The sequence below is a fragment of the Montipora foliosa genome, unplaced genomic scaffold (genome assembly GCF_036669935.1).
Source record: "Montipora foliosa isolate CH-2021 unplaced genomic scaffold, ASM3666993v2 scaffold_461, whole genome shotgun sequence".
In the NCBI taxonomy this organism is placed as follows: domain Eukaryota; kingdom Metazoa; phylum Cnidaria; class Anthozoa; order Scleractinia; family Acroporidae; genus Montipora; species Montipora foliosa.
The window spans coordinates 142,501-159,738 of record NW_027179769.1 but is presented as its reverse complement, the minus strand read 5'-3'; the positions used below and the strand labels follow the sequence as shown (position 1 = coordinate 159,738).

Genomic DNA, 17,238 nt, shown 5'->3' with positions numbered 1-17,238 from the left:
TTTGTAAGTCCTTTTTTTTCTTAAGAATTGGTCTAGCAATTTTTGGTCTCATTTATTGCAAAAAAAATTCACTTGATATTCTCGCACCATTCCGAATTAATAGGTACTCGTCCAATTTTCAGAACGTTTTCCTTTTTGCGGTTTCCGTTTTCCTTGGTGGATTGTTTAAATCGGTTACTTTTTGTAAGCGGATCTAGGTTGAATAACAATAAAGAAATTCAAATAACACTCACGAACGGGCAATTTTATTTGCGGCCTTTTCTTTTATATTTCCATTGTGATGTTGTGCCATAGTCTTGCAAAATCGTACAGCAATATAGTAAATATTAAGATTGACTTTCCATCAGGTTTTGAAACCATCGGCTGCTTCAAAGACACCTCCAATCGAGCAATCCAACCATTGGAAGGAAAAGATTCCATTCTGGATGGATCTTATGGTGCTCGAAAGAACGCCATTGCAAAGTGCGCCGTGGCTGCAATGAGAAAAGGGTACAAGATGTTTGCAGTTCAACATGGAGGATGGTGCGCAGCCAGTGCTACAGCGGACCAGACCTTCGACAAGTACGGCAGATCTGCAGTCTGTAGGTCCGATGGCGAAGGTGGACCGTGGGCCAATCAGGTTTATGTCATCAAAGGTAAAATGTCAAAGAAGTGTCTATTAAATGCACAAAAAATAAAATGCGGTGTTTTCTTGTGGAAAAATGGCCTAGTGAACGAGGACGAAGGACTAGTGTATACTTCATCTTTATCAAACACTGAATTTGCATGGCCGTATTTGTTCCGACGGGCTTTAACAGTGTACAAATTTGTCATGAAATTGTAGATAAGAACTAGAATGGCAACTTGCGTTCTGCTCCGATTATTTCAATTGTTGTGTACAGTTTATTTGACTTTTTTTTCCTAAAATACACTTTATTGTCGTAAACATGTTGCTTTTGCGAAATCGGGTAATGTTGCATGGCATTTTAGAAGATTTAATTCCACCGCTCCAGTCAAGAAATACTCTATATTTAATAAACGGTTCTATTCAAATAGACACTTGATTGCTTTGCTATTTCCCATTTATTAAGAATACATTCAAGAAGATCACTCCATTCTGATTGGACATATGCAGTAAATTTGTAATCTCCAACTTGTACTCTTGTATGGCAAGTAATGCAACGCGAAATGCAATAAGAGGGGCATAAACAAAAGAAAGGTGACCGAGAGGAAGTTTTGTACTTTTAATACCAAGGAGGGGCAAAACTTAACAAAAAATGATGACAAATTACTCTACAAAACACAGTACTAAAACCTGGATTAAAGGTATTTCTTAGCTTAACTGATGTTTTTGTAAGTCCTTTTTTTCTTAAGAATTGGTCTAGTAATTTTTGGTTGCATTTATTACTGGGTTGCCAGTATGGCAAACCCAATAGGAATCTGCGTTTATTTCGTCGCTTTTTTTCTTTTTTTCCGTGTCGGTAAAAGTCTTGCCTGTCACTCCCCTGCTAAGTAGTGGCTTTGTGCATAGAGCCTTTTGCGCGTATTTTCTTAGTATCGAGAGGGTAGTGGGAGATGCGTAGATTTCTCTGGTGGACACAGTAGAACCATTAACTCATGTAACGTGAATGGCGATTTAGTGGATCTTTGAACAAAATATACCCTTATGAAGCTCATGAATGGCAGGTCAATTGGATATACAGGCGGTGGAATCTTAAAAGCGACGAGTAATGGACTTCGACAACAATCTATCACCCGTCGAGCCGAAATAAAAGTGAGCTGTATTTACTTGAAGTATATGGTAGTTTGACACGATTGAGTTTCTTGCCTTCACGCACGCAATGAAATAGGAAGAGGTTCTCGCCTATAAGAGCAAATATGTTGTTTGTTTCAATAAATTTTTCGCTGGAAAAGGATTCTGTAGTATTTTCTCCCTTTGTGAATTATAATATCATGTTGTGTATTGAATTTCCGAGCTTGAGGTTGAAATGTGATATGGGAGAAGTTTTTTAGTATTGCTCTTTAAGCAGGAAGGGTTCACAGGCCTGTTGGAAGCGTGCTTGAGTTTCAACGAAATGAGCCCCAAAATCAGTGAAAAATTGTGAGGCAGATGAATAATAATGTAGCTGCCATTTCCAAATTGATGAAATTACCTGGTGATAAATAACGTCAAACGCGTCTTGGAGAGTAAATTTTGACTTTGCATAAACAAGAGTTGGGCGATTGTGATCTTTGTTTTGACTTCGCTCATTATATTGTCAAACTTTATAACACTTGACAGAAAAAGAAACTTACAAAAACCCGGTATCTTGCCATCATTTGACACAGATGCTTCACTGTTTGGCGAGTAAACATGCCGCGGTAACTTAATCACGGCGCCCGCTGAATTCCGGCCATGTCACTTTCGATTTGGCAATTTATTTGAACGTAGCAAAAATCTCCCAAAATGTTTGTCGCTGATCGTAACTTTTTATATTCTATATTCACGGTTCAAAATTAATGTTGTTTTCATGCCGTAAATATATTATTCTCGATCGACCGTCCCTGGAGACTTCCTTCTTCTCTTTCTAAAAACTGTGTATCAATAGTTATTTACTTTTGCATCAATATTTGTTTTTGCATAAAGCAAGCTAACAATGTCTGTACCTTGCTGAGTTCGCATTTGTTAGCGTTAATAGTATTTTCGGTCCGATGCTTCTCTTTTATGAGGGGTATATTGTTTTGGTCTCCCATCCAAACACTAACCCCGCCGAACAGGGTTTAACTTCAGTGAACTTCGGCATTACAAAGCTGTCAGATGCTCAACGGGCACGCTTAAACTTGTAGTGAAAAGAAGTTTATCAAGATGTCAGACCAGAAGCCAATGTTTCTCACTTCCCATTTATTTTCTTCAATCTTTCTGGGTTCAGTACTTTTCTAGTAACCACATGTCTTGTCAGACTATTTACCCAAGACTTCTACCATGGCACTACAATGATAGACACTACCAAAACTATATCGTGCACTGTTAGAGCTACATGTTACGCAACGACAGCTCTGTTTCGTCGTACGAACGTGTGAGGACCTGTGAGCCAAAGGGCCTCTTCTGGTATGACTTCTTAATGACCTTGAAAAAAAATTGTTTGGAACGGTGCACATACCACAGGCAACCCAGTACACCCTCACGGAGGGTCTAGTTGCAAAAAAAATTCACTTAATATTCTCGCACCATTCCGAATTAATAGGTACTCGTCCAATTTTCAGAACGTTTTCCTTTTTGCGGTTTCCGTTTTCCTTGGTGGATTGTTTAGATCGGTTACTTTTTGTAAGCGGATCTAGGTTGAATAACAATAAAGAAATTCAAATAACACTCACGAACGGGCAATTTTATTTGCGGCCTTTTCTTTTATATTTCCATTGTGATGTTGTGCCATAGTCTTGCAAAATCGTACAGCAATATAGTAAATATTAAGATTGACTTTCCATCAGGTTTTGAAACCATCGGCTGCTTCAAAGACACCTCCAATCGAGCCATCCAACCATTGGAAGGAAAAGATTCCATTCTGGATGGATCTTATGGTGCTCGAAAGAACGCCATTGCAAAGTGCGCCGCGGCTGCAATGAGAAAAGGATACAAGATGTTTGCAGTTCAACATGGAGGATGGTGCGCAGCCAGTGCTACAGCGGACCAGACCTTCGACAAGTACGGCAGATCTGCAGCCTGTGGGTCCGATGGCGAAGGTGGACCGTGGGCCAATCAGGTTTATGTCATCAAAGGTAAAATGTCAAAGAAGTGTCTATTAAATGCACAAAAAATAAAATGCGGTGTTTTCTTGTGGAAAAATGGCCTAGTGAACGACGACGAAGGACTAGTGTGTACTTCATCTTTATCAAACACTGAATTTGCATGGCCGTATTTGTTCCGACGGGCTTTAACAGTGTACAAATTTGTCATGAAATTGTAGATAAGAACTAGAATGGCAACTTGCGTTCTGCTCCGATTATTTCAATTGTTGTGTACAGTTTATTTGACTTTTTTCTTCCCTAAAATACACTTTATTGTCGTAAACATGTTGCTTTTGCGAAATCGGGTCATGTTGCATGGCATTTTAGAAGATTTAATTTCACCGCTCCAGTCAAGAAATACTCTATATTTAATAAACGGTTCTATTCAAATAGACACTTGATTGCTTTGCTATTTCCCATTTATTAAGAATACATTCAAGAAGATCACTCCATTCTGATTGGACATATGCAGTAAAATTGTAATCTTCAACTTGTACTCTTGTATGGCAAGTAATGCAACGCCAATTGCAATAAGAGGGGCATAAACAAAAGAAAGGTGACCGAGAGGAAGTTTTGTACTTTTAATACCAAGGAGGGGCAAAACTTAACAAAAAATGAGAACAAATTACTCTACAAAACACAGTACTAAAACCTGGATTAAAGGTCTTTCATAGCTTAACTGACGTTTTTGTAAGTCCTTTTTTTCTTAAGAATTGGTCTAGCAATTTTTGGTCTCATTCATTGCGAAAAAAATTCACTTGATATTCTCGCACCATTCCGAATTAATAGGTACTCGTCCAATTTTCAGAACGTTTTCCTTTTTGCGGTTTCCGTTTTCCTTGGTGGATTGTTTAGATCGGTTACTTTTTGTAAGCGGATCTAGGTTGAATAACAATAAAGAAATTCAAATAACACTCACGAACGGGCAATTTAATTTGCGGCCTTTTCTTTTATATTTCCATTGTGATGTTGTGCCATAGTCTTGCAAAATCGTACAGCAATATAGTAAATATTAAGATTGACTTTCCATCAGGTTTTGAAACCATCGGCTGCTTCAAAGACACCTCCAATCGAGCCATCCAACCATTGGAAGGAAAAGATTCCATTCTGGATGGATCTTATGGTGTTCGAAAGAACGCCATTGCAAAGTGCGCCGTGGCTGCAATGAGAAAAGGGTACAAGATGTTTGCAGTTCAACATGGAGGATGGTGCGCAGCCAGTGCTACAGCGGACCAGACCTTCGACAAGTACGGCAAATCTGCAGCCTGTGGGTCCGATGGCGAAGGTGGACCGTGGGCCAATCAGGTTTATGTCATCAAAGGTAAAATGTCAAAGAAGTGTCTATTAAATGCACAAAAAATAAAATGCGGTGTTTTCTTGTGGAAAAATGGCCTAGTGAACGACGACGAAGGACTAGTGTGTACTTCATCTTTATCAAACACTGAATTTGCATGGCCGTATTTGTTCCGACGGGCTTTAACAGTGTACAAATTTGTCATGAAATTGTAGATAAGAACTAGAATGGCAAGTTACTGAACATTGTGGGAAAGCCATCAAACTCCTTGGGTTTGTGCGTCGAGTTTCTACAATCGGCGTCAAAATTGTTTAGACACTCTTATCCTTTAGAGTCGATTTCAAGCTCGGCGGCGCAAATGGACCCCTTCCCCGCACCCCCGGGACAATGTTGTGTTTTTCTGTTTTCTACGAGCCTTGTCGACAGCGGTACATCATTGATTAGGGTGGGGGAGGGAGGGGTATCCCGGAAACGTACTTTCTGGACAAGTTTTCTTTGCAAACAATAAATGTGTCGTTGCCAGTGTGCTCTGTTGGCAAGTGTCTCAACTAATTTTGTCGCCGATTGTTTATGTCAGTGAAACTGGCACCGAATACTGTCCTGTTGGAGTCTAGGAAAGGTAAATGGCTATGGCGGACTTAAACTCATAGCGATCTTCCGCTTTTTCGCCCTCTAATTTTCCATAGTAATACCTCTAGTTATTCCTACGGAACACTACCAGCAAGATTTTTGTATAGACTCAAGCGAGTAGTTAGGGAATGTTTGAGGAAATTGGGTCTCAATCTCAACCTCGTTCCCGGGGCTTTTCACCGGTCTTCTGTGCGTATTTTTGCTATGTTTGAGTGAGTAGTAGCAATGCGTAGATTTTATCCGGTGGACACAGTACAAGCAATGGCGGCGAAGCCGATGTAACGCGGATGGTGTTTTATTGGATCTTTAAACAAAATATACTCTTATGAGCTCAAGAATGGAACGATAATTCCATGAACAACACAAGCGGTAAAAAATGAATATCTGGAATCTTAAAAGCGACAAACAATGGACTTCGACAACAATTGCATCTTTCGCCGTCGGATATCAAGGTAAGCTTTGTTTCTAATATTTTACTAACTGTTATGTTATGCACAACACTGAAACAGAATGGCAAATTCTGTGGTAACTTTGGCTGGTTAGATATGGGCTTAACAAACTCATTGAAGGAATCGAACTCCTTGAATGCATCTGTGTTTACTGTGGTCTAGCTATTTATATTTATTTTGTACTCAACTTTGCACAGTCTTCAGGTTAAAAAAAAAAAATTGGAAATGAAATGTGACAGTCAAGAATTATTTGAAAGAAAGCTTGTTGTCTATTTTGTGCTTCACCATTCAAGGAAAAGGTCCATCAGAAAAGGGTTTTGATCCTTAACTTCGGTGAGAAATTTATTTTGTTGCGAATGGTTAATTTTGACATGGAATGGATTTCTTGTTTTCACACACGCAATGAAATAGGAAGGTTTTTCTTGCCTCTAATAGCAAATATGTTGTTTGCTTCAATAAAATTTTTCACTGGAAAAGGTTTTGTGAGACTTTTTGGCCTTTGTGGATTCATCTTGTTGTGTAATATTTCAGCTTAACTAATTTGTATACGTGGGTTGAAATTTGATACCCGAGCTGTTTTCATAAAGATGACAGGAATTTTTGGTCGTGTTTTCTTCTGCCAAATGATTAACAGGTAGCCATAGTTTTTAACGTCAGAAAAAGATTTGTTTTGTCACTCTAGTTAGTGCAAAATGAAGTTTATTTGGGAAGCCAACAATATTCCTTTAACTGTCTAGTGCGAAGATTGTTTACATTACTCATTAAAACGAAGATTTTTCAACAATATATCGCTTTAACCTAACCCAAAATCATTCAGATAGTAAAAAAAAATTACATTTATTAACCATTTCCTTCGTTTTTGTGTTTGTCAGCATTATGATTCCAAACCTTTTTGCCTTTAGAACAAAAGTCGTATGTCAAATATTTAGGTGTACTAATTGACTCAAATGTCAGCTGGAAATACCATATTGGACACATTGCTTCAAAGATAAGCAAAACGACTGGCATTATTGCCAGACTAAAATATTATGTACCTACAAGCGTACTGCTAACAATTTATCGATCTTTGATATTCCCTTATCTATCCTACGGCATTCTGGTGTAGGGCTAAGCTGCACAATCTTACATTAATCAAATTTTGATCTTACAAAAGCGTGCCCTTTACCTCATATATTTTTCACCTTATAGGTCACATGTCATTCCTCTTTTTGTCTCCTCCAATACTATTCCAGTATATGCTTTATTTTAAAGCTATTTCAATACTCATGCATGATGTTTTTAATAAGTTAAGCCCAAGTAATATTACAACCTTTTTTATTGCTCAAATGAGATACATAATTACAATACAAGATTTTCTTTAGCAGGTAATTATTATATAAAATACTCAAGATCTAGCCAACTATTAAAATCTTTTTCAAGATTAGGGGCCAAAAATATGGAACGGCATCCCACAATAATTACGTAAATTACCAACATGCGACATAACTGACTTTAACAAGTTTTAATCGGATAGGATGATTATGTTGGCATACCTTCACTAATCATCAGATTTCAAAATAATTGCAAAAAGTAGATTAATCTAATCCCAATTTCTATTCTATTTTATTTATTTACTTATTTTGTTTGTCTATTTATTTATTTATTTATTTATTTATTTATTTATTATTAGTCTTTAATACCAAGTATTCAATGTGCATACATATCTATTTTATCTCTAATTATGTATAGATTTACTCTGTAAACAGTCATACTCGCTACCCGTCTAGAGTAGCTTTAGCTATTTGCAGGTTAGCGTTGTTTTGTATTAATTTGACATTGACTTAATAATAAACTTGAACTTGAATGATTTGCGATAATTCAGGTTCATGTTTTCGCAAGTTTGTTTTTGCATTTCATAGATGTTTAGATTTTCAATTACAAACTCTGTTTTGAGTGGCTACCCAACCTCATTGTGTAAATAGCTGACCCTGAAGTCAAAATAGATAAGTTTCGTTTCTGAGGAAGCGAAACGAAACGAAAAATATGTAGTGTTCCGTTTCCAGCCTGAGCAGCCCTGGGGATGATCAGAAATATGCCGCATTCGACCTCGATCCCCAAGCCTGCTTCTTCCATTCTACGAGTTACCAGGAAAACCTATTGGATTCCTAGGCTTGCTTCTTTCTTTTTTTTTTTTTTCTTTCGATTTTTTTTATTTCCGGTATTACTCCTGGGATTACTCCTATTGGATTCCTAGGCTTGTTTCTGTCCTTTTTTTTTTTTTTCGATTTTTTTAATTTCCGGCATTACTCCTGGGCACTTTCAGTGCCTTCAATACCACCCAACTCAGTGCCCTCTGTTTTTGTGTAACATGTACCACAGGCAACCCAGTTTACGCTCGCGCAGCCTCTAGTTATCTTACAGATGATTTTCAAGTGAAGCTATGATCTTCGCAGTTATGAACGCATTATTGCAATTGCGTAGAGAAGCCTGAAAAATTCAAGACTTCAACGGGGTTTGAACCCGTCACCTCGCGATTCCCGTGCGACGCTCTAACCAACTGAGCTATGAAGCCACTGACGTTGGGAGCTGGTCATTTGTGGGTTCTGTTTCCGTGAGGAAGGAATCAATGATGAAATGAAACTTGAAATGTATCATATATGAACTGCGGATATGAAATCAAGTGAAGCTATGATCTTCGCAGTTATGAACGCAATTATTGCAATTGCGTAAGGAAGCCTGAGGTGACGGTCTCAAACCCCGTTGAAGTCCAGAATTTTTCAGGCTTCTCTACGCAATTGCAATAATTGCGTTCATAACTGGGAAGATCATAGCTTCACTTGATTTCATGTCCGCAGTTCATATATGATCCATTTCATATATCATTTCATCATTATTTTGCATGACACATTTTACAAATAAAAACTGTCTTGGATCCGCTTGAGTATCCAGCCATATCTGTTCTTGTTGTTTCCTTTCTCTTAAATTACAGGAATTTAAGAGTAAAATGATATATGTTCGTTTAAGCGAAGCTAATTAGAACATAAGAGGGATTCTCTTTCTGCTCTTTCTCCTTAAGCTTATCATTCCCGATTTCATGAATGTGTTCCCTAAAAACCAGGTCATTTCATTCCCAAAGAGAACACTTTTGTCAGCTCGAAGGAGTGAACTGGAAAAAAAGCTGTGCCTTGCTGACAAGGCAAAACAAGAGGGAGATAGATGTGTATGTGTGTGAGCTGACTTTTTCATCTAAGAGGCGTTGCGAGACTTAATTTCACAAGGCAGTTGACAAATTGTGGTCCAAACAGAGTGAAAATACAATTAAATAATCCAATCGAATGTGAATAATCTTTCTCGTTACACTTTTTGTTTGTTCCCTTTTCATTCGCGATTCCACGAATGTGTTCCATAAAGACCGTTACATGTCATTTTTTAAAGGAACATTCTTGCTAGCTCGTAGAGGTGCACTGGAAACAAAAGCTGTGCCATTGCTGATACCAAAATTCAAATAATATGTACTAATGGCAACTTACTTGGTAACCTGAGCAGTTTCCCCATTGACCATCCTGATCATAGTTGGCCGTTGTTGAACACCAAGGCTTGTTATGGTCCTTAGTAGTGCAACTCTGGTAACCCTTACTACGGTAGGTAAATGGAAAATGGCAGCATTTACCTTGTGTGGTCTTAACACTGCAGTCTTCAGGTTCTGAGGTGGCAACTGTGATTTATTAATGCAATGTAAAAAGAAAGCTTATATAAATATGAATTAATGAGATCGACTCATAATATCCGTGTAGTAAATGTAACAACAATAGATTTTCTTTCTCGTTACGCTTTTTGTTTATTCCCTTTTCATTCGCGATTCCACGAATGTGTTCCATAAAAACCGTTACATTTCATTTTTTAAAGGAACATTCTTTGCTAGCTCGTAGAGGTGCACTGGGAACAAAAGCTGTGCCATTGCTGATAATGCAAAACAAGACGCAGAGATCGCGGTATTTATAATGCAGCCATTATGCATTTTTTTTTGGCTACTTTGTTCCATGTCGTAGTGTAAAATCATATGACGTATATCAATTAATAGTTCCCGTCTACGTTGATTTGTGCAGTAAGTTAAAAGGGCTGAGTTTTTCATCTAAGAGGCGTTCCGAGACTTAACTTTACAAGACATTTTGTTAAGTTGTGGTCCAGACAGAGTGAAAATACATTAAATAATCCAATCGAATGTAGTTGTTTACGTCAATTGAGTGAAATTCCCCTTACTTCAACACTGGCCTTTTACCAGCGGTTTTTAAAAAGTATGAAAATAAAGGCCAGCTATAATAAAAGTAAAATAAAGAAAACCCTTTCTAGCTTATTGGTATATCGGCTGATAATATCATCGGATAAGAGATTGGCCTCAAAACGTTCACATTAACCCCCGAATCTTCGCATCTCTGCCAAATGTTTATCTCTAAAGGGCTAAAATTATCAGCGGACATACGAGCCGCCTGAAGGGTTTTTTTTACAATTTGGCTACCACCGTTGTCGGGTTATATGGCACGGTTGTTTACATGAGTATGGACCTATCGTGCGGTTGCAGGTGTTGTGTGCATGATTGATTTATATTCATGATTGTCAACATCTTTCTACTTTTATGGGAAAAAAATTTTAAGATTGTACTTTGGGAAAAAGTGACGTTTGACTACCGAGGTGACTTTATATGGTCCACTATAAACACATGCATTTTCCCCCATAATTATCTGTCTCGCGCTTAAACTGTAAAAATCAACTTACCGAAAATTCAGAAAATTCATATGTATTAATCGCAACTTATATTTACTTGGTAAGCAGTTTCCCCATTGACCATCCTGATCATAGTTGGCCGTTGTTGAACACGAAGGCTTGTTATGGTCCTTAGTAGTGCAACTCTGGTAAACCTTTCCATGGTAGGTAAATGGAAAATGGCAGCATTTACCTTGTGTCGTCTTAACACTGCAGTCTTCAGGTTCTGAGGTGGAAACAGTGATTTTTTAATGCAATGTAAGAAAAAAGCTTATATAAATATGAATTAATGAGATAGACTCATAATATGCGTGCGGTAAATGTAACAACAAAGGACTTTCTTTCTCGTTACACTTTTTGTTTGTTCCCTTTTCATTCGCGATTCCACGAATGTGTTCCATAAAAACCGTTACATTTCATTTTTTAAAGGAACATTCTTGCTAGCTCGTAGAGGTGCATTGGGAACAAAAGCTGTGCCATTGCTGATACCAAAATTCAAATCATATGTACTAATCGCAACTTACTTGGTAAGCAGTTTCCCCATTGACCATCCTGATCATAGTTGGCCGTTGTTGAACACCAAGGCTTGTCGTGGTCCTGAATAGTGCAACTCTGGTAAACCTTTCCACGGTAGGTAAATGGAAAATGGCAGCATTTACCTTGTGTCGTCTTAACGCTGCAGTTTTTAGGTTCTGAGGTGGGAAAAGTGATTTTTTTAATGCAATGTAACAAGAAAGCTTATATAAATGTGAATTAATGAGATAGACTCATAATATCAGGGGGGAAATGTAACAACAACGGAATTTCTTTCTCGTTCGTTCCTTCGTTCGTGGAATCGCGAATGAAATTTAAGAGAAACTAGACCCTCCGTGAGGGTACACTGGGTTGCCTGTGGTATGTGCACCGTTCCAAACAATTTTTTTTCAAGGTCATTAAGAAGTCATACCAGAAGAGGCCCTTTGGCTCACAGGTCCTCACACGTTCGTACGACGAAACAGATCTGTCGTTGCGTAATATGTAGCTCTAACAGTGCACGATATTGTTTTGGTATTGTCTATCATTGTAGTGCCATGGTAGAAGTCTTGGGTAAATAGTCTGACAAGACATGTGGTTACTAGCAAAGTACTGAACCCAGAAAGATTGAAGAAAATAAATGGGAAGTGAGAAACATTGGCTTCTGGGCTGACATCTTGATAAACTTCTTTTCACCACAAGTTTAAGCGTGCCCGCTGAGCATCTGACAGCTTTCTAATGCCGAAGTTCACTGAAATTAATCCCTGTTTAGCGGGGTTAGTGTTTGGATGGGAGACCAAAACAATATACCCCTCATAAAAGAGAAGCATCGGACCGAAAATACTATTAACGCTAACAAATGCGAACTCAGCAAGGTACAGACATTGTTAGCTTGCTTTATGCAAAAACAAATATTGATGCAAAAGTAAATAACTATTGATACACAGTTTTTAGAAAGAGCAGAAGGATGTCTCCAGGACGGTCGATCGAGAATAACATATTTACGGCATGAAAACAACATTAATTTTGAACCGTGAATATAGAATGTAAAAAGTTACAATGAGCGACAAACATTTTGGGAGATTTTTGCTACGTTCAAATAAATCGCCAAATCGAAAGTGACATGGCCGGAATTCAGCGGGCGCCGTGATTAAGTTACCGCGGCATGTTTACTCGCCAAACAGTGAAGCATCTGTATCAAATGATGGCAAGATACCGGGTTTTTGTAAGTTTCTTTTTCTGTCAAGTGTTGTAAAGTTTTACAATGAAATGAGCGAAGTGAAAACAAAGATCACAATCGCCCAACTCTTGTTTATGCAAAGTCAAAATTTACTCTCCAAGACGCGTTCGACATTATTTATCACCAGGTAATTTCATCATTTTGGAAATGGCAGCTACTTTATTATTCATCTGCGTCACAATTTTTCACTGATTTTGGGGCTCATTTTGTTGAAACTCAAGCACGCTTCCAACAGGCCTGTGAAGCCTTCCTGCTTACAGAGCAATACTAAAAAACTTCTCCGATATCACATTTCAACCTTAAGCTCGGAAATTCAATACACAACATAATACTATAATTCACAAAGGCAGAAAATACCACAGAATCCTTTTCCAGCGAAAAATTTATTGAAACAAACAACATATTTGCTCTTAGAGGCGAGAACCTCTTCCTATTTCATTGCGTGCGTGAAGGCAAGAAACTCAATCGTGTCAAACTACCATATACTTCAGGTAAATACAGCTCACTTTGATTTCGGCTCGACGGGCGATAGATTGTTGTCGAAGTCCATTACTCGTCGCTTTAAAGATTCCACCGCCTGTATATCCAATTGACCTGCTATTCATGAGCTTCATAAGGGTATATTTTGTTTAAAGATCCACTAAAATGGCATTCGCGTTACATGAGTTAATCGTTCTTCTGTGTCCACCAGAGAAATCTACGCATTTCCCACTACCCTCTCGATACTAAAAAAATACGCGCAAAAGGCTCTATGCACAAAGCCACTACTTAGCAGGGGAGTGACAGGCAAGACTTTTACCGACAAGGAAAGAAAGAAAAAAAGCGACGAAATAAACGCAGATTCCTACTGGGTTTGCCATACTGGCAACCCAGTAATAAATGCAACCAAAAATTGCTAGAGCAATTCGTAAGAAAAAATGGACTTACAAAAACGTCAGTTAAGCTATGAAATACCTTTAATCCAGGTTTTAGTACTGTGTTTTGTAGAGTAATTTGTCATCATTTTTTGTTAAGTTTTGCCCCTCCTTGGTATTAAAAGTACAAAAATTCCTCTCGGTCACCTTTCTTTTGTTTATGCCCCTCTTATTGCAATTGGCGTTGCATTACTTGCCATACAAGAGTACAAGTTGGAGATTACAATTTTACTGCATATGTCCAATCAGAATGGAGTGATTTTCTTGAATATATTCTTAATGAATGGGAAATAGCAAAGCAATCAAATGTCTATTTGAATAGAACCGTTTATTAAATATAGAGTATTTCTTGACTGGAGCGGTGGAATTAAATCTTCTAAAATGCCATGCAACATGACCCGATTTCGCAAAAGCAACATGTTTACGACAATAAAGTGTACTTTAGGAAAAAAAAAGTCAAATAAATTGTACACAACAATTGAAATAATCGGAGCAGAACGCAAGTTTATTTATTTAGCTTTGCCTAACTGGAATACAATATAAGTATATAGGTAAAAATAGAAAAAATAATACAAGGAGAAAAAAAAAAAATTATTAGGCGGCGAGACCACTACAGCATAACCAATTACAGTGGATCCCTCGTTAATTATTTATATAAAAACACCTAATAACTAAAGCTACTAATATGTAAGCATGAAACTTGGGAGGAAACAAAGCGGAAGTCCAAATTGCTAGAACGAACACGTTAGCGGGCATAGGAGAGACCTCGCTGTGTTACACCTAGGACAGATTGTTCTCCAGGTTCTAATGTCGTCAACGTCGTACAAGTTCAGAGCCTTTTTATAACATTGAAGTAATAAACTTTTAAATGAAGTTAGAGAGATGTGCCTTGTGCGTAGCTCAGCGGGAAGAACATTCCATGCGCGGCACGCGCGTATGAAAAATGAACGTTGATAGGTAACAGTTCTACATCGGTTAGGAATATAAGTAATAGCACTGCTGCTCGAAGTCCTAGTAGATCTCGCAAATTGTCTAGTTACAGGTAAAGCTTCACTGTCTACGAAAACTAAGTTATTAACAGCTTTGTAGAAAAAAACCATGTCCAAATATTCATGCCAGTATGAGATGGGTAACAGATTTGTTAGTTGGAGGCGGGTCTTATAGCTTACATCACAGCGGAAAGGGAGCTTCAAAATTAGTTTTGTTGCACGGCGCTGCACGTTTTCAACTCGTTTAAGTAGGCCAATAGACTGTGGTGACCATACTTGGGTTGCGTAGGAGAGATGGCATCGGACGATAGAAAGGTAGAGTGTGCGACGCGTTTGGGTGCTTTGGATGTACCTACAATCGGCGACAAAATTAGTTGAGACACTTGCCAACAGAGCACACTGGCAACGACACATTTATTGTTTGCAAAGAAAACTTGTCCAGAAAGTACGTTTCCGGGATACCCCTCCCTCCCCCACCCTAATCAATGTTGTACCGCTGTCGACAAGGCTCGTAGAAAACAGAAAAACACAACATTGTCCCGGGGGTGCGGGGGAGGGGTCCATTTGCGCCGCCGAGCTTGAAATCGACTCTAAAGGATAAGAGTGTCTCAACAATTTTGACGCCGATTGTAGGTCATTACCCTCCCTGTAGATATCCGTCTTAATGACGGGGACGAAAATATGAATATAGTCCTCATAGAACTCAAAATATCTTGGAATGAAATTGCTTCAGTTCATTAAAACGGCAAAATCCAGCAAATGCTGAAGTACTTAGTGCTGCTACCCTAAGATCCTTAAGATTAGCATCATTTTTGTTGAAAACGTCAACGATCTTCCTAATGATCTCAGAAGTGAAAGGTTTCGTTCTCGGAATAGGCTGTGTTCTGAGCCGTTTGGAAGCTTCAACAAATTTCTTGCAAAAACCACTATGTAAGGGGTTTGGTGCAAAGTAGGTGTAAAAGAATGGGAACAGACTAAAGCTGCGTAAGCGAGGATTACCGACGAAATGGAATCCCATGACTGATACGTTTCGAACAAATAAAGTTTGTAAAAACATTTATACTTACTGAAAGTTCCATAGCAACATTTACCTTTGCAGGACATTACTTTCGCTCCATCAGACAGCAGGGCAAATGAGATAACAATGAAATTTGCTACCCTTGACATTTTAGCACCATCACCAGATACCTTGACTTGTTGTAGGTCACCATTTTCTCTCTAGAAAAGACAATGTTAGAATTTGCCAAGGGTTACAATTTTGCAGATAATCATGTTTTTTGAAGCAAAATGAGAGTCGGGGGGGGGGGGGGGCGCAGAAAGACTTGTTATGTGACACTATGCACAATTCATAACTAGTATTATCAAAGGTAAGTTCCACCAGACTTACTGTTGACAAACCTAAGTCTAGGTACCATTCATAGGTGTTATAGCAGAGCTGCTGAGGCTATAGCAGAACATACAGAGAGGGGTGGGGATAAGAGTTGGCTAGGCTCTTTTTTCAGGAATTGCTTTTGCAAAATTGTTTATTGAAACTATATATACCTTCTTTTTAATTTGCACTCGAAGCTCTTCTTTGAAGCTCATTCGGGCTCCTGCATGTTTTCCTGGTGTCTTTGATATGTGAAAAATCTTGTTCAAGTCCCTTCTGCATTCTTTGATCAAATAGCTTCTTGGGGCATCATCTACAATCATTGACACTTCATGGTAAGCGCTAGCTGCATCCCCAACACAAAACTTTTCCATGATGTAAAGAAGGGAACGCACATTGTCTTGACCTTCCTGTGATAGATCATGAAATGATGTTCCCTTGTCTTTACCGTAGTCAAGTTCAGTGGCTTTCCCATCCTTATCTTTGACTTTGACAGATTCAAGTGTTAAGCCACATGACTCCAAGAACCACAGGGCCATTGCAGCCCTGGTTTTTACTTCTTTTATCTTTCGGTTCCCTTGGCGTTTACCAACCTCGTGTATAGGTCGGCCATGGTTTCTTAAGTTTCCACTGCAGTTGGTGCATATCATAACGTCCTCGAGGAAATCGAGGTATTCTGATATATAGCTGCTTGTTCTCTTCTCCTGCCTTCGCTGATTCATTCTCTAGGTCCTGCATTCTAACCTCGGCACTTTGAAGTTCTTCTAAGAACTCCTCGCACCTTTATTCAAGCTCTCTAGTTTCCGCTTCCAGATGCTCTTTCTCTTCCTCGCATTTTGCTGGTCTATTTTTTATCACACCGTTGCCATGATCAAGGTCATGATGGTACATCTTAATTGACCTTTCCTTCTAAAGAAAATCGGCTATTGTGGTTCTGTGTAACCCCTTCCCCTGGCCATATACTTTCGTAGTCACGGCTCTTAGGCAATTTTCCACTCTTTCTGCTTCAGGTTTAATGGAAAAGGTAAGTGTACAGTGCTCAGATGGAGAAGATCGATGTACGAAGCGCCCGCAAATGCATTTTTCAGGTCGCGCCACTTCAGTAATGACTTGTGGGTTATTTTTAATAACAAAAATGAACCAGCCGCCCGTTGTTCGAATATATAGTGTAGAGGTGATGACTCTTTTGAATTTTGAAGTTGAAGTTTTGTTTGCAGTTCTTCTTTTCACGACAGATTGTCAGACATTGTAGTTTTTGCATATTTTTTTTTCGCAGATAAATAATTAAAAAGCCCGCGGGATTGGCACTGGCCGCTGGCCTTTGTTTTGGGTTTATAGCGGGCTCATATTCGAAGC

The 17,238-nt window shown here is 38.6% G+C and overlaps 1 protein-coding gene across 1 annotated transcript in view; it reads left to right on the top strand.

Moving 5' to 3' along the window:
* Positions 1 to 17,238, top strand: part of LOC137989499 (uncharacterized) — a 54,700-nt gene that overhangs the window by 30,451 nt on the left and 7,011 nt on the right. The window contains exons 10-12 of the mRNA XM_068835308.1: positions 348 to 635; positions 3,448 to 3,735; positions 4,778 to 5,065. Of these exons, the coding sequence (XP_068691409.1) occupies positions 348 to 635; positions 3,448 to 3,735; positions 4,778 to 5,065 (864 nt within the window). The remainder of the gene's footprint in view (positions 1 to 347; positions 636 to 3,447; positions 3,736 to 4,777; positions 5,066 to 17,238) is intronic.